A 23,977-nucleotide genomic window follows, 5' to 3' on the forward strand; every position below is an offset into this window, starting at 1 on the left:
AGGACTGCAGATATGGCCAGGGCAACAAATTGCAATGTCTGTACTGTGAGACTCTTAAGACAGCGCTACAGGGAGACAGGACGGACAGCTGATCGTCCTCGCAGTGGCAGATCACGTTTAACAACACCTGCACAGGATCGGTACATCTGAACATCACACCTGCGGGACAGGTACAGGATGGCAACAACAACTGCTCGAGTTACACCAGGAACGGACAATCCATCCATCAGTGCTCAGACTGTCCTCAATAGGCTGAGAGAGGTTGGACTGAGGGCTTGTAGGCCTGTTGTAAGGTAGGTCCTCACCAGACATCGCAGGTAACAACGTCGCCTATGGGCACAAACCCAATGTCGCTGGACCAGACAGGACTGGCAAAAAGTGCTCTTCACTGACGAGTCGCGGTTTTGTCTCACCAGGGGTGATGGACAGATTTGCGTTTATTGTTGAAGGAATGAGCGTTACACCGAGGCCTGTACTCTGGAGCGGGATCAAGGTGGCGGGTCTTTTGTGGTCTGGGACGGTGTGTCACAGCATCATCGGACTGAGCTTGTTGTCATTGCAGGCAATCTAAACGCTGTGCGTTACAGGGAAGACACCCTCCTCCCTCATGTGGTGCTCATCCTGACATGATCCTCCAGCATGACAATGCCACCATGCACAGAATGAGCAGTGTGACTGATCTCCTGCAAGACATGTCAGTGTTCTGTCATGGCCAGTGAAGAGCCCAGATCTCAATCCCATTGAGCACGTCTGGGACCTGTTGGATCAAAGGGTGAGGGCTAGGGCTCCCCCCCAGAAGTGTCCGGGAACTCGTAGGTGCCTTGGTGGAAGAGTGAGGTAACCTCTCACGGCAAGAACTGACAAATCTGGTGCAGTCCATGAGGAAATACACTGCAGTACTTAATACGGCTGGTAGTCAGTATTTGGTTTGGCCATCTTTTGATTTTGACCCACCTTTGTTCAGGGACACATTATTCCATTTGTTAGTCGCGTGTCTGTGGAACTTGTTCAGTTTGTCTCAGTTGAATCTTATGTTCATACAAATATTTACATGTTAAGTTGGCTGAAAATAAACAGTTTACAATGAGAGGATGCTTTCCTTGCTTAGTTTAGGTACCATGTGAATTTGACACATGCTAGAAAGTTAGCATTTGGAAAGTGCCCAACAAAACCAAATCATGGATTGCTGTCATCTTGTCCAGGGTAAGGAAACCAATACGAATCTTCAAACTATTTTTCACTTAATAGCAGGAACAGCGTCTAGTGTTCAGAACCTGGTAGTATTAGTGTTAGTTAGATTTGTCCCCTCTAAGTTCTCTGAAAAAAGCAACCTCCAAATTCACTGGGAATACATTTTACACAGGATGAAGAAACCAAAATCAGAGCCGCAATCTTAGATGGTGGGGGTCAATCTTCCTCCTTGTGCTTTTTGAGGTGGAACAACCCTCCAGGCAGTTCTAGTAACCCATTTGGTTCATGTGACTATATTAGAGTACTGCATGGGCATGTATAGTACGTGGTAGTATGTGTTGAGGTAATGTCTAACTGGGTTAATTTAGCTGAAAGATTGCTTATTAAGGTTAGGAAAAGGGTTAGCTTAAATGCTACAGTTCTGTCACTCGAACGTGCAACCTTTTGGTCTGTAGCAGTACTCCATGTACCCACAACCTCCTGGTGTGGTTTCAGAATTAAGCTAAATTTAAAGAGACGTTAGCCAGACACCAAAGAGACGTTAGCCAGACGCCAAAGAGTTATTGGCCAAGTGTAGCAAAATATTATGGACAGACAAAAAGAAAATAGTATTTTATAGGCTAACTCCATCGGAAATACTGGGTCTCTCTCTCTTGAGTACTCATCAGCATGAGGATGTGATGTGTAGAACTTACAAGGGCAGGTGAATTTTACAGCCCAGCCAATAAGTTACTAGCAAATACTGTTTTGTTATGCCTGATTGGATAAAGGGACATTTCTGGAATAGTGAGTCCCTTTTAGGGTAATGTGGAAAGCAGACTCAGCTCTTGGCACAGGGCTGAATTGATAGGTAATGACTGAAGGTCCCCACACCTACTCATTCCAGGGTTTTTCTTTGTTACTGTTGCCTTCATTGTACAACAGTGAAGACATCAAAACTATGAAATGGCACATATGGAATAATGTAGTAATCAAAAAAAGAGTTATACAAATCAAAGTAGCCACCCTTTGTATTGATGACTGCTTTGCGCACACACTCTTGGCATTCTCCCAACCAGCTTCATGAGGTAGTCACCTGGAATGCATTTCAATTAACCTGTGTGCCTTAAGTTACTTTGGAATTTCTTTCATCCTTTTAAGCCAATCAGTTGTGTTGTGAGAAGGTAGGAGTGGTATTCCAAATATAACCCTATTTGGTAAAAAAACAAGTCCATATTATGGCAAGACCATCTCAAATAAGCAAAGAGGAACGACAGTCATCATTACTTTAAGACATGAAGGTCAGTCCATATGGGAAAACGTGCAGTCGCAAAAACCAAGCGCTATGATGAAACTGGCTCTCATGAGGACCGCCACAGGAAAGGAAGACCCAGAGTTACCTCTGCTGCAGAGGATAAGTTCATTAGTTACCAGCCCAAATAAATGCTTCACAGAGTTCAAGTAACAGACACATCAACATAAACTGTTCAGAGGTGACTGTGTGAATCAGGCCTTCATGGTTGAATTAATGCAAAGAAACCACTACCAAAGGACACCATTAAGAAGAGACTTTCTTGTGCGAAGAAACACAAGCAATAGACATTAGACCGGTGGAACTCTGTCCTTTTGGTCTGATTCCAAATTTGACCTTTTTGGTTCGAACCGCTGTGTTTTGTGAGATGTGGAGTCAGTTTCCTACTGTGAAGTGTGGAGGGGCTTTGCTGGTGATGCACTGATTTTATTTAGAATTCAAGGCACACTTAGCCATGCTGGTTATGTGGCAGCTTCATTAAATGGTACCCACAACACCAGTCAACGTCAAGTGAAGAGGTGACTCCGGGATGCTGGCCTTCTAGGCGGAGTTGCAATGAAAAAGCCATTTCGCAAACTTGCCAATACAATAAAAGATTAAGATGGGCAAAAGAACACACTGGACAGAGGAACTCTGCCTAGAAGGCCAGCATCCCGGAGTCACCTCTTCACTGCTGACTTTGACTGTTTTGCGGGTACTATTTTAATGAAGCTGCCTGTTGAGGACTTGTGAGGTGTCTGTTTCTCAAACTAGACACACTAGTGTTCTTGTCCTTTTGCTTAGTTGTGCACCGAGGCCTCCCACTCCTCGTTCTAGTGATTTAATTATTATTGTTATTTTGTTTCTTTATTTAATAACTGTTTCATTGCTTTAGGAATGTGAACAGGCCTCTAACGGTCCCCTGTTTCTTTCCTTTTGTGTTGCAGTGCTCTTCAAGCGGTCCAATGGAGGATGGGAAGCCGGTGTGGGCGCCCCATCCAGCAGATGGGTTCCAGCTGGGGACCATAGTGGACATAGGAGCCAACAGCTTGACCATCGAGCCGCTGAAACAGGGCCAAAAGGTAGGCGATCATATATCCTGCAAATATACACACACCCTCGCGAAAACAGACATCCATCGCTGTAACATTTTGCACATAGAGAATTTGCGTATTGTGGTGGTGGCCATCAGTAGGCAGGTTTCTATTGCACCAGGTTAAGGTGACAAAAGCAATGCCCCCCTAAAAAAACATTGACATGTTAACTGCAGCTATAGGATAAATGCTCTAAAGATTATTTTTTTTTTATCTGTTCGACAGGTGGATTTTCTTCTAAATTTATTCTGACAAATTTTGAATAACTTATGATTGACAAGGAGGGACCTCCACTCTGCAATTTATTTTAAAGGTGTACTCCTTGGTAAAATCATGTACTGACTTTCAAGAATGCCTGAATCGCTTTGCTTTTCTGTATGCAAGTTCCACCATCCAATTATTTCAGATCTACTGGAATAGCTGGTACCTGGTAATATTTTGAAAATGGCTAATATTTGATGGGGCCGGGGGCCACAATCGGAACTCATCTTGAGGGGCCGCAGTTGCTGGCAGGTCTGCGTGCCCATTTTGCCATGGGGCGTAGAGAAATGTTTGCAGGTATTAACATATGAGTAAGACTAACAAAATCTTAACTTTTTTATATAAAAAATGTTAGTTGACATGTCAGTAATTGATAGTCACTCAATTAGCCGAACACGAGAAACTACTGATGCATAACCAAATTTTGAAATTGCACCTAGTGTATTCTACTATTCAAACTCTCAACAGTAAGTTGAGACCCGACTGAGTTCCTAACACTCTTCAATATACATTCTGCGTAACCACAGCATTCAAATAATGCTGCAATGAAAACTAATGCCACTGTAGAAACTGGCATTAAAATCCGGGCTTGTAAACTACATTTCTATTCAAGTGTTGATTGACAATGGTAATGGACCAATAGTACTGGAGAAACTATGAGAAAACGGACCTCTGACGCGGTACTTTACATCGTGACGTTTCTGCCCGCATTCTGCAACTCGTTGTGTGCCGTACAACCTCTTTCCACCAGGAGTAGCGCTTCTCTCGCAGAATGAAAAACAAGAAATGATCAATGGTGAGTTAATTATTTGTGAGTTCATCAATAGTTCGTTCAATCAATAGTCAAATGTTTGCGTCATCTCTGCGAGCCGTCATGACTCTCAAAAGCCGCGACAGCCGCGGTTTACTTGTGAGAACGTTTTCCTGCACAACATCTCCCCCTTTTTACCATCACTCAGTAGCCTTCGCTTTCCCCTCCGCCCTTTTTAACAAGACCTGGCAGAGCTCCATTGCCTTTTTCAGTCCTCCGTAGATGTGCAGCATTAAGGTCTCATTTATTTTGTTGGAAAGGTGAGAAATTGTGCTTTACAATGGTATTCATATTACAGTTGACCTGGAAGTATTACATTTTTGGCGTGCTAAAATAAGGTCAAATGTACAGAAGTTTGCTAGCTAGTGTTTTATCACACAGTGTGTATACAATGCATTAAGATAATGATTAGGTGAAAGCTTGCAGTCCATGACCCCTTATTGATGTCACTTGTTAAATCCAACATCAATGTTGATGAAGGGGAAGAAACCGGTTACAGAAGGACAAGACCTGGATTGTGGATGGGTGCCATTCAGAGGGTGAATGGGCAAAGGATATAAGTGCCTTTGAATGGGCTATGGTAGTAGGTGCTAGGTGCACCGGTTTTTGTCAAGAACGACAACGCTCCTGGGTTTTTCACTCTCAACAGTTTCCCTTGTGTATCAAGAATGGTCCACCACCCTAAGGATATCTAGCCAACTTGACACGACTGTGGGAAGCAATGGGGCGAACATGGGCCAGCATCCCTATGGAACGCATTCGACACCTTGGAGGGTCCATGCCCTGAAGAATTGAGGGCAAAAGGAAGGGGGTGTGCAATGGTGAACTCAATATTAGGAAGGTGTTCCTAATGTTATACACACACACACACACACACAGACACACAGACAGTGGGGCAAAAAAGGTATTTGGTCAGCCACCAATTGTGCAAGTTCTCCCACTTAAAAAGATGAGGCCTGTAATTTTCATCATAGGTACACCAACTATGGTAAACGTGCTCTCTGGAGCCCTGACCTCAATTGGAACGCCGACTGCATGTCAGGCCTAATCGCCCAAAATCAGTGCCCGACCTCATTAATGCTCTTGTGGCTGAATGGAAGCAAGTCTCCCCGCAGCAATGTTCCAACATCTAATGGAAAGCCTTCCCAGAAGAGTGGATGGAGGCTGTTATAGCAGCAAAGAGGGGACCAACTCTATATTAATGCCCAAGATTTTGCAATGAGATGCTCGATAAGCAGATGACCACATACTTTTGTTCAAGTAGGGTATGTATTTTTAATTTGGGTGGGCCAGGGAATTGATCCGAGGACCTTCAAAAGGGGGGCCGCCAGTTGCCGATTCCTCGCCTAAATGGATAATGGAAACACTTCAACCAGTTTTATTTGACACTAGGTTTTTGTAAAATAGTTTTAATTATTTTTACCGACAGTCAATTGTCACATCTCTTTTCTATTAACTTTTTAAAAGTCGACCAAAAATCGCTGGAGAAGTTAACGGAAACATATCTTGACACGAAGACCCTCCAATAGCTAACATACTAGTGAAACCTCAAATCTCCCAGAGGCTGTAGTTTAGTCGTTTTATAGATCCTACCCTCCACTGGTACAAAATGAAGCCCCAGTGTCTGAGGTAAAGTGGCTCTTACCTAGTCAAGTAGGTTTTCCCTTCGACGCCACCAGCCACTGCTAATTCACTAGATAATGTATTACGCTAAAGCTCTTGACGTTAGCGAAACCCAGTTTCTATGGTAACTCGTACTTCCTTGTGTGGCTTTGTCATAAAGTGAACGTCCTCCTCAATTTGCTCACTTCTAGTGTTTACATCCGGCCCATAAATCATCAGACTCCGTCTGATCTTTTATTATGAAGGAAGCGATGTATGTGTGTTCCAGTCATTTGTAACGGATGTGTCCGTTCTCTGGCATTTATGGTCCGTTCTGTGCTGTAACAGGCAGTCTGAGGGGCACAATGTGTCTTCTGTTCCTGCAGTAGCCAGTTAGTGCCAGTCTACAGCTCCCTTCCTCCACACCCAGCCCGCTCAGAGCAGCAGCGGCGTACGCAGCCTGGCAGACCCCTGAGGGGGGGGGCTGTCAGGAGAGGGGCTGCTCAGTGCATGACACCGTGTCACACACACACACAGCCTGAGCCACAATGGCTGACTGTGGCCCACAACGTTAGGGTCATGTGTCCCCAATGGAACTCTATTTCTATATAGTGCACTCATTTTGACCAGAGCCCTGTTTGAAATGGGTGCCCTATAAAGGGAATAGGGATGCAGTTTTTCTTTCACTGTTTCGCTCTGCCTCTGTCTGTGAAAAGAGAGGGAGGGGTGAGGGACGTATTTAAATTCTAGGGGGCATTGCCTCACCGTCCGTCCCTCCCCAACTCACTCTCCTTTTACTCTTGCCTTCAGTCACCCCATGTGGCTCAGTGCTTTGGAATCCTGCCAGTTTGGGTGCAGAATGTGGCACATGTCAGTGCAGGAAGAATGAACTGACTGTACGTCACCTTGGCATCCCCACTCTTGGATGTTTTAAAACCTTGCAGTGCCTCTATTGGAGACACTAAGGACACATCCCAAATAGCACTCTATTTCCTGTTTTGTGCAATACTTTCAAAAGTAGTGGACTAAATAGGGAATAGCGTGCCAATTGAGACTATACCTAAATTGCTGGCCCAGAAGAGATGCCAACAGGTCCCCATGGCCCGCAGGAGGGAGCTGGCACGGGCTGGTTGTGTCCCGAATGGCACTCTATCCCCTACATAGTGCCCAGAGTGCTGGTCAAAAGAAGTGCACTATGTAGGGAACAGGGTGCCATTTGGGACGCAATGCTATGTCTGGCTTGGCCTAGCTAGCTACACACATTGCAACCCGCCTGACCCGCCTAAGGTCACCCCACATACGTTCCCCAAACGAACTTCTAAAATATTTGTTAAACATGTACATTTTTTTCCCCCCTGGTGAAGAAATGTTTTTTCCACGTGTGGAATGGACAAGGTAAAATTGCAGAAGGCTTTTAGCTGGTGCTGTGTTGGGGGCAGGCCAGGAGAATGTAGCTTTCAAACTCCCGGCTGCATTCTGCCTTCTCCCTACAGTTTTTACCAGTTAACTCAGCGTCGGGATTGTAGTTCACATGCGCTTTAATGTTTAGAAACGTAAATAATAATCGCTTGCGATACGGTTTTCGAAAACAACATATGGCACTTTCATCTGCGAGAAAGAACCCTTCAAATAAAAAATATACACTTTTACTGTAGCAGTTACGCACAGATCCATAAGGCTGTGTGTGTGTCCATCTGACAACTACACTTCCGTAGTAACGCATGGAGCACACTAGATGGCTAATTAGCACAGGCGGTCACCTCCGCCTTTTGTATGTTTCCCGTAAACAAGCGCTGTAACATTGGGATATGCCTCGGTGGGAACACTAACCCTATAAAGGTGTGTAGTAATTTAAAGTTTTTAATTTTTAAAAATATCTATCTTTAATAATATTTATTTTCTCGCTGATATGAAAGACACCTTCCTTATATTTCTAAAACAGTACCGCAAGTGGTGCGTGTTAATGTTTACAGCAAGCGTCTGGGCTCTTACCAAAACTCCCTCGGTCAGAAGATACCATCGTCATTAGGCGCTAAAACAGTTGGCGTCTCTGAATTGGTGTAAGAAGAATGTATCCATGCAGAAGGAGAAAGGTGCAGCCAGCCATCCTTTCACTAGCTTTGGTTATCCAAGTAGTCCACTGTGTTTGTTCATAGTTCCATAAACATGAATCCACTGCATCGCTTCAGAAACTATTCATACACCTTTTCCACATTTTGTTGTGTTACAGCCTGCATTAAAAATGTGTTCAAATGACATGTTTACACAAATATACCCCATAATGTCCAAAGTTGAATTATGTTTTCAAAATCAATGAAAAGCTGAAATGTCTTAAGTCAAGTATTCAACCCCTTTTGTTATCGCGAGACTAAATAATTTCAGGAGTAAACATTTGCTTAAGTCACTTAATAGGTTGCATGGACTCGCACTCTGTGCAGTAATAGTGTTTAACATGATTTTTGAATCACTGCCTCATCTCTACCCCACACACAATTATCTGTAAGGTCCCTTAGTAGGACAGTGGATTTGAAATATAGATTTAACCACGAAGACCAGGGAGTTTTTCCAATGCCTCGCGAAGAAGGGAACCTATTGGTAGATTGAGTAAGGAAACGCATCAACTACGCTGAGCTGCTAGTGCGCTCTCACATATGGAGTCACGCTAACTTTCAATTGCAGTGTGCATTTGATTCTGAAATAACCCATAGTACTCGCCAGATGTGTTTACCTTAAAAGCACATGCTATGCGTTAAACACCCCAACCTCACATCTCAAGCCCTGCCTATGGGAACATGTAGCTAGCCGTATTGTTTGTCCTGGGCCATGCATGTGTACTGATAATGCATGGTGGCTGTGCTCTGCAGTGGAGGTGCTGACCGACAACCATGGGCCTGAATAGGGGAGGGGCTGCAGCTTGCAGCCAGTCTCCACAGCGCCTCACTAGTTACTCCCAGATCCTGTTTCTGCCTCTCTCCAAATAATTCATTATTCATTGTCCCTTGACGTGTCACTCACTGCTGAATACACCAGGGCTTTTTTGAAGCAATGGCGTTCTGAACAGTCAGTATTTTTTTAAGTGGCCGTTGGGGAAACTTGGGGATTGCTGAAAGAACACGTTAACAGACTTGGAAAAGGTTACTGACTTGTATTTTTTAAAAGCAGGCACATTGATCAGAGTCAAAGTAGACTTAATGGGTTTATTTACGTGTGTGTGTCTCCTTTGTGCGTTATTTGGTATTTTAGGCCACATACTTTTATTTATGTACTTCGTTGAACTACTCTTTAACTTTAATGCATTGGAAAGAGAACTGCTTCAATTGAACCGATTTTCAATCCTGTTTCACGTCCATCTTGTTTTGACAGAGCTTTACGGCCCAGATCAACCAAGTGTTCCCAGCTGAGGATGATGTCAACAAGCATGTGGAAGACAACTGTGAGTTTATAGCACAAACACTGCTATTGTTTTACAAGAAGTCTGCAGTCTACAGCACAAGGTTTTTATCTTTCTTACCATCACATAAAGTTGCCCTAATGGGCACCTAAGTGGTTTTGCAGCACTATATGAAGTAATGAACTCAATTTACAACCCTGAAACTGTTACCCCCCCCCACACACACACAAAAAAATCCACTGAGGATTTAGGAATGCCATTTTGTGACATTGTGTTTTCCATTTTGATCCATCCTCTTTGTGACAGCTTGTGATTTACTGTTGTTTTTTCAGGTTCTTTGATGTACTTGAATGAAGCCACTCTATTGAACAACATCCGCGTGCGGTATAGTAAAGACAAAATTTATGTAAGTACTTTTATAACAGACCTAACCTGTATTTACGCTGCCGTTCAAAAGTTTTGGGTCCGGTGCACAACTGAGCAAGAGGACAAGTACATTAGTGTCTAGTTTGAGAAACAGATGCCTCACAAGTCAACTGGCAGCTTCATTCAATTGTACCTGCAAAACACCAGTCTCGGCGTCAACAGTGAAGAGGCGACTCCGGGATGCTGGCCTTCTAGGCAGAGTTGCAAAGAAAAAGCTGTGTCTGACTGGCCAATAAAAATAAAATATTAAGGTCAATGGCCAAACGAACAAAAACTGGACAGAGAAACTCTGCCTAGAAGGCCAACATAACTGTATAAGGGTTTTCTGATGAATTAGACTTTTTAAAATTATGAACTTGGATTTGCTAACAACGTGCCATTGGAACACAGGAGTGATGTTTGCTGAAAATGGTCCTCTGTACGCCTATGTAGATATTCCATTAAAAATCTGCCGTTTCCAGCTACAATAGTCATCTACAACATTAACAATGTTTTTTTTTGCTTTTTATTTCAAAAAACAAGGACATTTCGAAGTGACCCCAACCTTTTGAACGGTAGTGTGCATCCTGCTGTCTTCCCCATCAGTCTTGTTCCAACAGGTTGAACCAGTAGTGGCAAGGCCGCTCGAACACTCTCATTATCATGTTAAAGCCCTGTCGCCTCAGCCACTTCTGTCTCTCTACGCCTGCTGTACTTTACTGCATGTGTGTGTTGTGGTGTGTTCCCTCCCCGATGGACGGTGTGACAGCCTTATCATTGTCACTCTGGGCTGCATGTCCGGTGGCTGATGGGAGCGAGGGCCGCTACATTGACGCGCGCACACACACCGTTATAGAGAGTGTCACTGTAACTACCCTCCCACCCAGCAGCCACCTGACAGGCAGCCCAGAGTGACAATGACAAGGCCTTCGCACCGTCCATCAGGGAGGGGACACAACACATATACACACACACAGACAAAGCTAGCTCTTGTCATCAGTCTCCCTGCTGGCCCCTGTCTACCCCTTTTGTAATTGGCCAGAGAGCAGAGCGCTATCCTGTTCCCCACTGAACTTAATTAGGTCCTCTGAGGTGACAGCCAGCCAGGCAGGCAGACATGGGGACATGGATGCCAGCTGGTGGGGAGAGGAGAGTCATGGGACACTTGTCTTCCAACGGGTGGCATCTAGTGGCTGCAGTGAGAAACTGCCTTGCTGTGTTCTATGGAAGTGTTTGGCTGATATGCAGTGAGACAATTCCTTTTAGCAGTGATGTGACTCATGTTTTGTTAGGTACTTGAGGAAAAGCTGGGTGTTATATCAGAAGTGTTTACCCCAGAAGCATTTGATGTGTATTGAGCATTTAACTGAAATGTTGGTAATTTCTTTGCTTTTTAAACAACTAATTTGCTGACATCAGTTAAATTATTTGAATTATATGTTCCTTTTTTTTCCTGTGAGCTCAATGCGCAGTTTCTCTAGAGAGAAATCTGATGAAGCCTGAACTGTGCGACGTAGTCGGGAGTTGTGGTTTCCAACATGGCAGAAATAATATTAACTACAATAACATAATCCATTGCATGCCTACGTGTCCGGTCTGTGTGGGGCAGACATGGAGAGGGAGAAAAGAGACAGAACGTGCTGTTGCTTTGCTTGGTATCTCTACCTGAAAATACGCGATTTGATAGTTGGTATTCAGCAGTCAGTATGCCTTATGTTGAAGAACTACTAACATTATAGAGATGAGATGCTGACAGAATGAAATAAAGTCATAAAACAAAATAAATGTGAATAAATGATGGCTAATAAGTGCCGTTATGGGCAGTCACTACCATCATGGGGCGGCAGGGTAGCCTAGTGGTTAGAGCATTGGACTAGGTTGCAAGTTCAAATCCCCGAGCTGACAAGGTACAAAATCTGTCGTTCTGGCCTTGAACAGGCAGTTAACCCACTGTTCCTAGGCCGTCATTGAAAATAAGAATTTGTTCTTAACTGACTTGCCTAGTAAAATAAATAAAATAAATAAAATTATTAATTGTTTTATTCTGTTACATCATTCAACCCACAATGTATGGTGCATTATATTGTTTTAAAAAATGTACTGAACTGAACTCAAAAATCACTAATTGCTCAGCACTAGTACCGTATCTTGCTTAACTACCTACTGTGCTAGAGTATTTCTGACTTCAGGTTTCCCTTTGTTTTTTCTCCCAGACGTTTGTAGCCAATATCCTGATTGCAGTGAACCCGTATGTTGACCTCCCAAAGCTCTACGCTCCAGAGACCATTAAACAGTACCATGGGAGGTCCCTGGGTACCCTGCCGCCCCACGTCTACGCTATCGGTGAGTACTAGGGGGGGAAGGAACACATAGGCTGCATTCCAAATGGAACTCTCTTCCCTATATAGTGCACTACTTTGACCAGGACCCATTGGGATCTAGTCAAAAGCAGTGCGCTATGTAGGGAATAGGGTGCCATTTGGGATGCAGGCACACAGCTGTCTCTGTGCCACTGTTGGGCTGACAATGCATTACACTTTCACATTTGTCCACTGGAGGGCAGTCTATAGTAATTTTTACAGTATACTTATGCTCTGTCAAATCAAATTTTATTGGTCACATACACATTTAGCAGATGTTATTGCGGTCATAGTGAAATGCTTGTGTTCCTAGCTCCAACGGTGCAGTTATCTAACAAATCACAATACACATTTAAAAGTAAAATAATGGAATTCAGAAATATATAAATATTAGGACGAGGGGGGGGAGGACGTGGCTCGGGTGGTTTGATGTCCTTGATGATCTTTTTGGCTTTCCTGTGTCTTGGCATGTTTTCAGTGTGATTTCGCGACCTATTTCCAGTTGACATTCAATGTACAGTTTGACTTTGCTAATGCAACCATCAATCTTGAGGATCCCATTTGGATGATGTGGTGTGTGTGTGTTACTGATGTAAACACTAATCATTTGGAAGTACAAGGAGCATTCATTGTACCTTCTGCATGGCTATTGCAACCGTAGACTTCATTTATGATCCCATTGAGATACTTTTTTGTGTCACTGAGGTAAAGGAGAGTGTAAATAAACTGTCTAATGGCTGGATGTCTCTGTCAGCTGACAAGGCCTATAGGGACATGAGGGTGCTGAAGATGAGCCAGTCCATCATCGTGTCTGGGGAATCTGGTGCCGGAAAGACTGAAAACACCAAGTTTGTCCTTCGGTAAAGTCATGACGTTCTCTGCATCGTCAACAGACCGGTTGTGTCCCAAATGGCACCCTATTCCTCATGTAGTGCACCATTTATTTTCCAGAACTAGTCAAAAGTAGTGCACTATATAGGGGAGTAGGGTGCTATTTGGGACGTACCCCAGTCTGATCTGGCAGGCTGTTTCTATTGGTTCGTGTAAAGAAGTGCAGTCAGAATATTCACATTAACTCTTACATGTTTTTTTTCTTCTGCCCTGTAGATACTTAACAATGTCCTATGGAACAGGTCAAGATATTGATGAGAGAATAGTTGAAGGTACATAAAAATCTCACGTCCCAGCAGCATGACTTAATACCACAATGTATGGATTTGTGTTTTGATTTCCTTTTATCAATCCCACAGCCAATCCCCTGCTGGAGGCTTTTGGGAATGCTAAAACTGTCAGGAATAATAACAGTAGTCGCTTTGGGAAGTTTGTAGAGATCCACTTCAACGAAAAGGTACAGCAGCAGCACTGTGAACAGACAACACCATGATAATAGTTTTGTAAATACTATTTGAAATTGTTAAAATACTTTTGAGCGTTTGCTTTGACTACGTCTGCTGCTAATTGAACCGGTGTTGTCTGATCAGAATACTGTGGTGGGAGGCTTTGTGTCCCACTACCTGCTGGAGAAGTCCAGGATCTGCCAGCAGAGCCAGGAAGAGAGGAACTATCACATCTTCTACCGGCTGTGTGCCGGAGCCTCAGAGGACATCAGGACCAAGTTCCATCTGGAATCCCCAGATGCCTTCAGGGTAAGTGGGGCCTATTGGCCAGCCTAAAACTCACTCACCTTTTGCCAGCTCCTTGGAGCCATGTGCGCTCAAGAAGATCAACCTGAGTAAGGCGCTCCGCAGAATCGCTGGTCTACAAATAATCTTGCATCTCAAATAACGAGTCATCGTGCGATTGAGATTCGTGAACCGGCGCAGCTCCTTGCTAAGGGCGATCCCCTCAAACACACTACTTGACCCTCGTATCAGTGTGAGGACTCAGCTCCTCCACCTCAAGCAGTCAGCTCAACAGCTCCTCGTTAATATTAAGGAAACTCACTCGTTTTGGTGTTTTAGGATTGACATTTTCATAGCATCATTTTATGTTCAGTCACAATACTTGTTTGGATTCATTTTTATTGTTGCGCTGTACCTCTGAGCCCACTAGATGGCAGTCTCAGCCATCCTTTAAGAAGGGCTTATTTTCTTGCCATAAACTTCACAAATATAACAATCAATTTCATTGCGCTTTAATTAAACGAAAGCCAATTCTGTTTATAGTCAGTTGTCAGATTATTTGAGAAGTTGTACAAACTCTCTTCCTGCCTTGTCCATTATCGTTCATCCTTTATTAAAATTCCCTGTCTGGTTCCCCTCCGACTCAGTGTTATCGACACCCAATTCTGCTGTTATTAGCTGGAAGTTGTTTAGAGAAGTTGTACTTACTCCGTGCCTGCCATTTCTGTCCGTCATTGGTCTAAAGATCCCTGTCAGGGGGATGAGATTCTTTTAAGACACCCAATTATGTTGTAGTTAACTGGCAGGTTTTTAAGGAAGTTGTACAAACTCCCCTCCTGCTTTGTCCAATATTGGTCCCCTCTTTTAAAGTTCCCCGCCAGGGCTCTTTAGGCCCGGTGGTTCCAAACCTTTTCCGTTCTGAGGACCACCAAATTGTGATCAACTGCCACATTTCTTAAAATTGACCAATATATTTTATCAGGGAATGTAATAGATTAAAGGCATTATTATTATTATAATTGTATTTAAAAAATATATTATTATAAACAATTGTCATTGTAGAAATGAATGTAAAATTGCAGAATAGCATTAATACTCCAAAATAATGGTGAACTACCTGCACGCCCCTGCAGACCACCAGTAGTTGATCAGGAAGATGAAGTGCTTTGACTCCAGCATCCACTATAATGGAGAGTCAAACTGAGGGATGCAGTGAAATCTCAACTTGGACATTACTATTGACCGTTAGAAATTATATTGAATTATCAGCACCCAGACAACCCACGTGCTCTGTTTCACATCCAGTACAGATTAGCATCGCATGGAATTGAAACAGAGTTTGAGCAGCTAGACAGGAAGGAAGTTGCAGGGAAAATAAGGGATTTCAGTACCTTCAACATCACTTGCTGCAGACACATCATTTCAGCGTGGCTCCACAGGTAGCCTACATCTTCCCTCTCTTCAGTTGGGCATCACTTTAATGTCAGAATTTTCTTCAGCCTCCTCATTTGTCATTTTAAGTACTGCGTTTGGCCATAGTTTCCCTGTATTTCTGTGATTTATCTCCCCTGCGACGCATTCTGGGCAGTAAGCCAGGTACTTCTGCTCGACCGTGGTCCCTTGCTTCCTCAAATAGTCTCATCTGTCCTACCATTTTTCTGATGATCTGGAAACGGAAAATGACATTTTATGTATTGATCACAACAATGACTTTTGTGCACAGCAGAGACCCAGTGGGGTTAGCAGCAGGGCTGTGTGGAGCTTTGTAAGATGTCTGTTATGTTCTATAGCCTTGTGTTGTGTTACTGAATATGCCCTGTCTGGAGTGTAGAGCACAGGGCTGGGAAGAGAAGGAGAGCGACATGTACAATCCTCCTCAAGGCCTATCTCTGTAATTAAAGTCTTTGTTCCGTTCCATCTGGCCAGCTGAAAATGACTCGTCTCCTACAAACAAGATAAGCAACCGGGTTCTGTTTTGTTATTCTCTCCTACCCACCTGGGACATTGTCGTCGCGCTCATCAGGCCCGTATCTCTAGTGACAGGCAAGAAGGGAGCAAGCGACTGAGAAGTCATTAAAAGTCGCACAAAGGCAATTTACGGAGAGGAAATAACGTATTTTGTGCCAAATACACTCTTTGCCATGAACAAATGGTGAATGATCAAGACTCAAGTAAACAGCAAATCCGCTCACAACTAAGTGTAATCCATCACGTGGAACGCCTGTGCAGGCCACACAGACTTGCATGGAAATAGAGAGACCGTGATGTGTAAATACAATCGCTACGTTTTGTTGCCTTCACATGAGCCCTCAAAAGGGAATACATAATATTTTTGTCCTACTCCACATTTTCAAAGTTGAGCTACAATTATCGAAACGTTTCCAATTAAATTTTAAAAAACAAATGTAGGTATTGCTCAACGCTTCACTCACCAGAGTTAATGCTTGGTGGAAGCGCCTTTCGTAACCATTTTTTTTTAATGTACTTCTACTAACTTTGCCCAACTCTCAGGGCAGCATTTATCCATTGTTTTTGTCAAAATTGCTCAAGGTCAATCAATTTGGCTGAGTCATTGATGGACAGCAATATTCAAAACTTTTTTTTAAGTCTGTTCTGAGGCAGGACCACTCGGACTCTCAACACCTCAGGGAAAGCCATTCTTGTGTGTCTTTGACATACAGTACCAGTCAAAGGTTTGGACACCGCTACTCATTAGTTTGTAGAATAATGGTAAAGAAATCAAAACTATGAAATAACACATGGAATTGTGTAGTATCCAAAAAAGTGTTAATAAACTAATCAAAATATATTTTATATCTAAATTCTTCAAAGTAGCCACCCTTTTCCATGATGACAGCTTTGCACACACCTGGCACTCTCCCAACCAGCTTCCTGAGGTAGTCACCTGAAATGCATTTCGATTAACAAGTGTGCCTTGTTAAAATCATTTATGGAATTTCTTTCCTTAATGTGTTTGAGCCAATCAGTTGTGTTGTGAAATGGTAGGGGTGGTAAACAGAATATAGCCCTATTTGGTAAAAGACCAAGTCCGTATTACGGAAAGAACCGCTCAAATAAGCAAATGACAGTCCATCATTACTTTAAGACATGAAGGTCACTCGATACAGAAAATATCAAGAACTTGTAACATTTCTTCAAGTGCAGTCATAAACACCATCTAGCGCTATGGTGAAACGGGCTCTGAGGATCGCCACAGGAAAGGAAGACCCAGAGTTACCTCTGCTGCAGAGGATAAGTTCATTAGTCACCAATCTCAGAAATTTCAGGCCAAATAAAAGCTTCACAGGGTTCAAGTAAGAGACATCTCAACATCGACTGTTACGAGGAGACGGTGTCAATCAGGCCTTGGTGGTTGCTGCAAAGAAACCACTACTAAAGGACACCGATAATAACAGACTTGCTTGGGCCGAGAAACACGAGCAATGGAGATTAGACCGGTGAAAATCTGTCCTTTTGGTCTTAGTCCAAATGTTAGATTTTTGGTTCCAACCGCCGCGTCTTTGTGAGACGCAGAGTAGGTGAACAGATCTCCTCCACATGTGTGGTTCCCACTGAAGCATTGAGGAGGTGGTGTGGGGGTGCTCTGCTGGTGACAATGTCTGTGATTTATTTAGAATTCAAGGCACATTTAACCAGCATGGCTACTACAGCATTCTGCAGCGATACACAATCCCATCTGGTTTGGGCTTAGTGGGACCAACAGGACAATGACCCAACACCTACAGGCTGTGTAAGGGCTATTTGCCCAAGGAGGAGAGTGATTGAGTGCTGCATCAGATGACCTGGCCTCCACAATCACCCGACCTCAACCCAATTTGAGATGGTTTTGGATGAGTTGGACCGCAGAGTGAAGGGAAAAGCAGCCAACAAGTGCTCAGCATATGTGGGAACTCCTTCAAGACTGTTGGAAAAGCGTTCCATGTGAAGCTGGTTGAGAGAATACCGTGTGCAAAGGTGGCTACTTTGAAGAATCTAAAATATAAAACATGTTTTAATTTAACTTTTTTTTGGGTACTACAAGATTCCATATGTATTATTTCATTAATGAGTAGGTGTGTCAACTTTGGACTGGTACTGTGTGTAATTTTTAATGTATTGTTCCAATAACAAATCAAACTCTATCCCAGGGTTAGCTTTTCGGAAGACTAAGGCAGATTTTCCTCAACTTTTTACCTGGGCTTTGCTCCTTTACATATTTTATCCTGACAAATGGTCCATTCCTTGCCAGTGACAAGCATATGCATGACATGATGCTGCCACCACACTACTTGAAAATACAGAGCATTTCACTCTGTTTTGTTGTACATGATTTGACCCAAGACTGTTGTTTTTAATGAAGTACATTTCTTTGCAGTATTACTTAACAGCCTTGTTGCAAACAGAATGGATGATTTGGAGCAGAGTGTTTTAAAACAAAAGACTTCATTATGGGTATGCCGATCTCCTGCAGGGACTGGGGAGTTTGTTAGGATAAAGCCCAGACAAAACGTTAGAGGAAACCCTGCCTCAGTCTTCTGAAAACCTAAACCTGGGATCGAGTCCAATTTTTCAGCTGGACAATTACACACATTTTAATGCTAAAGACACACCAGACTGGCTTTCCAGTATGTGTTGAGTTTTCCTGATTGGTCCTGACTTAATTGTGCTTGAATTTCAGAGACTATGATTGAATGGTTCTGTCATCAATGACACCCAACCAAACTTACTGAGCTTGAGCAATTTTGACAAGAATGATGTGTATATGTTGTGCAAAGATTCTTATTCCAAAAACTTTTCATTTTTTAAATGTGGAGTAGGTTGTGTACATCAGTAGGAACAAAAATCTAATTTAAAATGTTTTAATGTAATTTTAAGGCGACAATGTGAAGACTGTATGGGGTGTATAGACTTTTACTAGGCACTGTATTACTTACCAATGGCTTTCAAAAGTCATAGTTTCCCATATTACTGCTAATGCAGTGTTTGTGTTGACAAACCATCCTGTACCAAGGTTTATGGGATATTCAATAGATTTAGGGCCAGTTATAACTATATTGAACAAAAATATAAACGCGACATGTAAAAGTGTTGGTCCAATGTTTAATGAGCTGAAATAAACGATCCCAGAAATGTTCCATACGCACAAAGATTTCTCTCAAATTGAGCGCATATGTGTTTACATCCCTGTTAGTGAGCTTTTCTCCTTTGCCAAGATAATCCATCCACCTGACAGGTGTGACATAAAAAAAAATCTGATTTTAAACGGCATGATCATTACACAGGTGCACATTGTGCTGGGGCCAATAAATGGCCACTAAAATGTGCTGTTTTGTCACAACACCACAGATGTCTCAAGTTTGAGGGAGCATGCAATTGGAATGTTAACTGCAGGAATGTTCACCAGAGCTGTTGCCAGATCATTTAATATTCATATCTCTACCATAAGCCACCTCCAGCATCGGTTTTAGAGAATTTGTCAGTACGTCCAACTGGCTTCACAACGCAGATCATATGTAACCGTGCCAGCCCAGGACCTCCACATCCGGCTTCTTTACATGCAGGGTCGTCTGAGAGGGTGCTGAGGTGTGTTTGTCTGTAATATATCCCTTTGTAGGGAAAAACTCATTCTGATTGGCTGGGCCTGGTTCCAAACTGGAACCCTTCAAGGCCCACCCATGGCTGGGCTGGGCCCCTGCGCAGTCAATTTATATCCATAGAATAGGGCCTAATTTTATTTTAATTGACTGATTTCCTTATGAACTGTGACTCACTAAAATCTTTGAAATTGTTGCATATATATCATACGGCAGTATCTTGATCCATGCAATCTTCTGTTGATTGTTATATTTCTCTGTGTTGCAGTATTTGAACAGAGGATGCACTCGCTTCTTTGCAAACAAGGACACAGACAAACACATCCTTCAGAACCGCAAGAGCCCAGAGGTACAGTGCATGTCTTAATCTCTTTCTCTCCTTCATGTACCTTCCATATGGATTGTCTTTAGCTACTCTGGGTATTCCCAGATATCTGGACAACCACAAAGGAAAATCATCACACTGATGCTTAGTTTTTGGCTGTCTAATGAGAGATGGTTTGTCATCTCCAGAACTAACTGGAAATGCACTTTAGGCACGACTGTCTGTGCTGAGAGAAAATAACAGAACGTACTCTTTCATCCCGATCTTGCTCGCTGAATCTGTCACAATGTCTTAACTTTTTACTAAACGACCTGCTCAGTCAAATAACTATCATTGTTCTTGGTCTGCGGATGCAATGATGTAGTGACTCTTTTTTTTATTTTTATTTTATTTTAATTGAATGAGACACTTAAATATATATTTTTTTACCAGTTTTAGAACTCCCACCAGTTGCCTACAAATTGTTTTATTTTCATTGTATCACTTTATCTGAGATGTGACGCAAACAATTTAATTAAAGGAGCCAATGAGATGAGCACCCATTTGAATAGATGAAAGTACCGTATCAATGAGAATTCTTTATGCTCAGTTGAAATGAGTTCCTTGCTTTGCCTTCTCCCTTTGATTAATTATGCATAAGTTCTCCATTATTGCAACATCCCTTCAGGACTCACAAGTGTAATGAATGATTATTGTTATGAAATGCCCTGGACAACAGTATGCCTCTCTTACTCTCCCCTTGAGGGACATTGATGATTCATCCATTCTATGTAGTCGGGGACATCAGTGGGAGAAAATAGCGTGGCTGAGTGTGGACGTTTTCAATCCGATAATATCATGTTTTGTAATTGTGCTGCTGATGCCGTATGTTTTACTAGAGGTTATACTACCATGTTGGTTAAAACCATACAATTAGTATGACTTCCATTTCTATAGTTAAAACTACACAGTAAGCAAACAAATGGAGTACTTTTTGGGCTGAGTTTTTCAGCGTCTGTTTTACCTAAGCAGATGGTTTTCAGATTACTCTTTTAGACTGGTAGGAACAGTATATGTAGGTGATACCTTTGGCCCCTTTTTAGGTTCACACCAGGAGAAGGCAGTCTCCAGAGAGGTGTGTAAGCTTGTTATATGATCATGGAGGATTGTACCTTTTTTGATCACAGGAAGCACCTGTTCATGATAAATGCTGGGTTTGGCCTATTAGAGAGAATCATGTTGTGACCGATGCTGAATAAGGCCTTTATGCTCATTGTCTGTGTTCCAAATGGCACCCTATTCACAGTGAGGCCTGGTCAAAAGTAGTGCACCAACCAGGGAATAGGGTGCTATTTGGGACGGACCCCTCGTTTTATACTATGTTTACCGTCACTGTTGTTGATAAAGGTTGTATGTCTCTTTGCACTGCTTCTGCTCTATATAATACAGGATGATCAGGTGATTATAGATTTGGTGCTGTTACAAGGATTACTTTTATATTTTATGATGTGAATTTTGGAGTTTTCTTTTTTGTCTGGGTTCACATTGGTGCTGAGTGTGGTGGATTCCTTGCATGCTTTCTAAGTGCATGGTGGGATTTTTCTTTGGAGTGTAAGACTTGAGGTCAAAAGGGCCACATATTTTGTGTCCAGCGTATAGTTGGACCAGAATGTCAGAGTACAATGGGTTTTTTTAATGGCGTAGTCGAGGACTACAGATGCAAAGTAGCTATTAGCGAAATCTGGTGGGACGCATCATTTGAGTGCTCTGAGACTTATTTTTTTTGTTGTGCATCGTCCCTGCCAAATAAACCTAAATAAACTGGCACTCGGGGGACTATATTCTCCTTCTATTTGATATCCAAAAGTTACTGGAAAGTTTGGAGCCAAGGAACTTTTACTCGGTACATGAAATGCAGCCAAGCAGCTACTGTATAATTGTGCTTTTCATAAACTGCTTGGTTTCCATTATTGTAATGGCTTGTGTTTCATATCACCTTAGGCCATCAATTTTACTGTAGAGAAGAATAAACCGCTCTTACACTCCAATCACTCCAATAACTTATGGTTGTTGTTTACAAGGCCATGTCTGCTCTGTACTGTTTGTTGTATGCAGAAACATATTACTCATTGCCGTAGAGTTCATAAACCAGTTGCAACCACCTTCAGTTACAGAATGTCAATTTATTGCTTTCATGAAAAAAAATTCAAGAGTGTTAAGTTGAATGATGAGATGGATTCGTATGAGTGTCTCATTAGCCACAAACCCATTCAAATGTACGTCTTTTAAAAAAAATGGTTTTATATTAGGGAAGCCCAATTATCATGAAAGCCATTTATCTGCCATTCTAATCTGGTGTTTGAAGCTACTGTATGTTATTGCAATGCCAGTATACCATTGTACTGTAACATTCTTCTTTGTGTTGCTGGTTTTCCAGGTGTGGGCTCTACCTTACTATCCTTGCTCCTCTTCCTACCGCAGCGAGTAGGAGATGTTATGTACTTTGTCTTCCATGCAGGTTTAATGTGCTAATTCCATTTTAAAAAATCAGCCCAATTATCTTAAAGTCCAATAGCATTGCCTCATCTCGGATCTAAACAAAAAGTTGTGCCAGTGAGGGAGATGGATGGTATTTTTTTATTACTTTATGGGGTAATGTTTTGTGTCATTTTATTGACTTTGGGGCACACCATTAACACGGCTACAATGCAAGCCTTCAATCTGAGACAGTACCCCTTCTGTAAAGAGCTTGTGACCCTGGTCACTGAACCATCCTCTCCCCGTGGTTCCTCAGCACCTGAAAGCTGGGCCCCTGAAGGACCCTCTGCTGGACGACCAGGGGGACTTCAACAGGATGTGCGGGGCCATGAAGAAGATCGGCCTGGATGACACGGAAAAGCTGGACCTGTTCAGAGTGGTGGCCGGGGTTTTGCACTTAGGCAACATTGACTTTGAGGAGGCAGGGAGCACATCAGGTGAGCAGGGTGTCTGTCGGTCTTTGTCCGTCTCTTTGTCAGTCTCTTTGTCTGACTGTCTTTTTTTCTCTCACACACTCTCACTTTGTCTCTCGCTCATTCACGGCTCACTATAGTTTCCACATCAGGTGAGCAGGGTCTCGGTCTCTCTCTCCCTCCCTCTCTTCCGCTCAGCGCTCATTATAGTTTCCACTTCATGTGAGCCGGGTCTCTCGCTCGCTCTCACTGACTCCTCATTGTTTCAGTTGTTGGTTTTTTTGCATGCTTGTTTGCAAGCTTTCTTAACAGATGGCTGGCTTATAAGATGTCAGAGTATATCACCCCACTCACTTTGGTACACTAACCAACAACAAAGACACAGCTGTCTCTCTTTCAGTGCAGTGACAATATGAGTAAAGCACCAGGGCACAGGACAGGACGTCTAAGGGATGCTGAGGCAGTGGTAGCGTTTTGTCAGAGTTGGCACCTTTTGCATTTTCCTCATTTGTGTGGTGTTGCCTCAATAAGTCATCTGTCTAGTCCAGGTATGGGACATTTTATGGGGGGCCGCGACCAGAAAAACGAATCTTATTTTGTGTCCTTGTAGTAGGTGCGCCATTTTTCTGTTGTCCCCAGGAAACTCTGCTCTGTGATCAATTACTTTACTCTTCAGCTTTCTTCTAAAGGCCTATGAGGCCTCTTGTTGTAGTCTGAAATGTATTTTATTCACTATCAAAGAGCCACCGACACAAGGGCACTTGGGACTTGTCATTCTCCTCCCATTCATGTATTATTGATACAAAGCCATTGGATTAATTGATGAAATGTTTCACATGTCTCTTTGTGAGTGTCGCTCTTTGTAAGTCCCGAACGGTTATAATAATATCGTGCAGAATAATCTCATAGATTTTTATTATTGTTGTTAGGGCAAGTATATTCTTTCGTTTGGCAAGGCTGATTCATTACGATGTGAATGTCTTAGGCTCTCCTCCGCCCACTGACTTCACATTACACAACATGCTGTTTCCGATGACCCCGAGGAAGGTCACACTTTGAGAATAGACCGTTCCTTTTGAACATGAGTGAAACTCGAACGTACTGCCTTTCAATTCTCTTTT

General features: G+C 42.8%; 1 protein-coding gene across 6 annotated transcripts in view; it reads left to right on the top strand.

Annotated features, from left to right (window-relative positions):
- Positions 1-23,977, top strand: part of myo6a (myosin VIa) — a 95,272-nt gene that overhangs the window by 22,965 nt on the left and 48,330 nt on the right. For all 6 annotated transcript variants that reach the window (XM_052523389.1, XM_052523390.1, XM_052523391.1 and 3 more), the window contains exons 2-11: positions 3,409-3,543; positions 9,593-9,662; positions 9,953-10,026; positions 12,239-12,368; positions 13,140-13,245; positions 13,493-13,548; positions 13,636-13,733; positions 13,867-14,031; positions 19,870-19,950; positions 22,700-22,880. In XM_052523389.1, the coding sequence (XP_052379349.1) occupies positions 3,427-3,543; positions 9,593-9,662; positions 9,953-10,026; positions 12,239-12,368; positions 13,140-13,245; positions 13,493-13,548; positions 13,636-13,733; positions 13,867-14,031; positions 19,870-19,950; positions 22,700-22,880 (1,078 nt within the window). In that variant the 5' untranslated portion in view covers positions 3,409-3,426. The remainder of the gene's footprint in view (positions 1-3,408; positions 3,544-9,592; positions 9,663-9,952; positions 10,027-12,238; positions 12,369-13,139; positions 13,246-13,492; positions 13,549-13,635; positions 13,734-13,866; positions 14,032-19,869; positions 19,951-22,699; positions 22,881-23,977) is intronic.

This window comes from Oncorhynchus keta, chromosome 8, assembly GCF_023373465.1.
Source record: "Oncorhynchus keta strain PuntledgeMale-10-30-2019 chromosome 8, Oket_V2, whole genome shotgun sequence".
NCBI classification, from domain to species: Eukaryota; Metazoa; Chordata; class Actinopteri; order Salmoniformes; family Salmonidae; genus Oncorhynchus; species Oncorhynchus keta.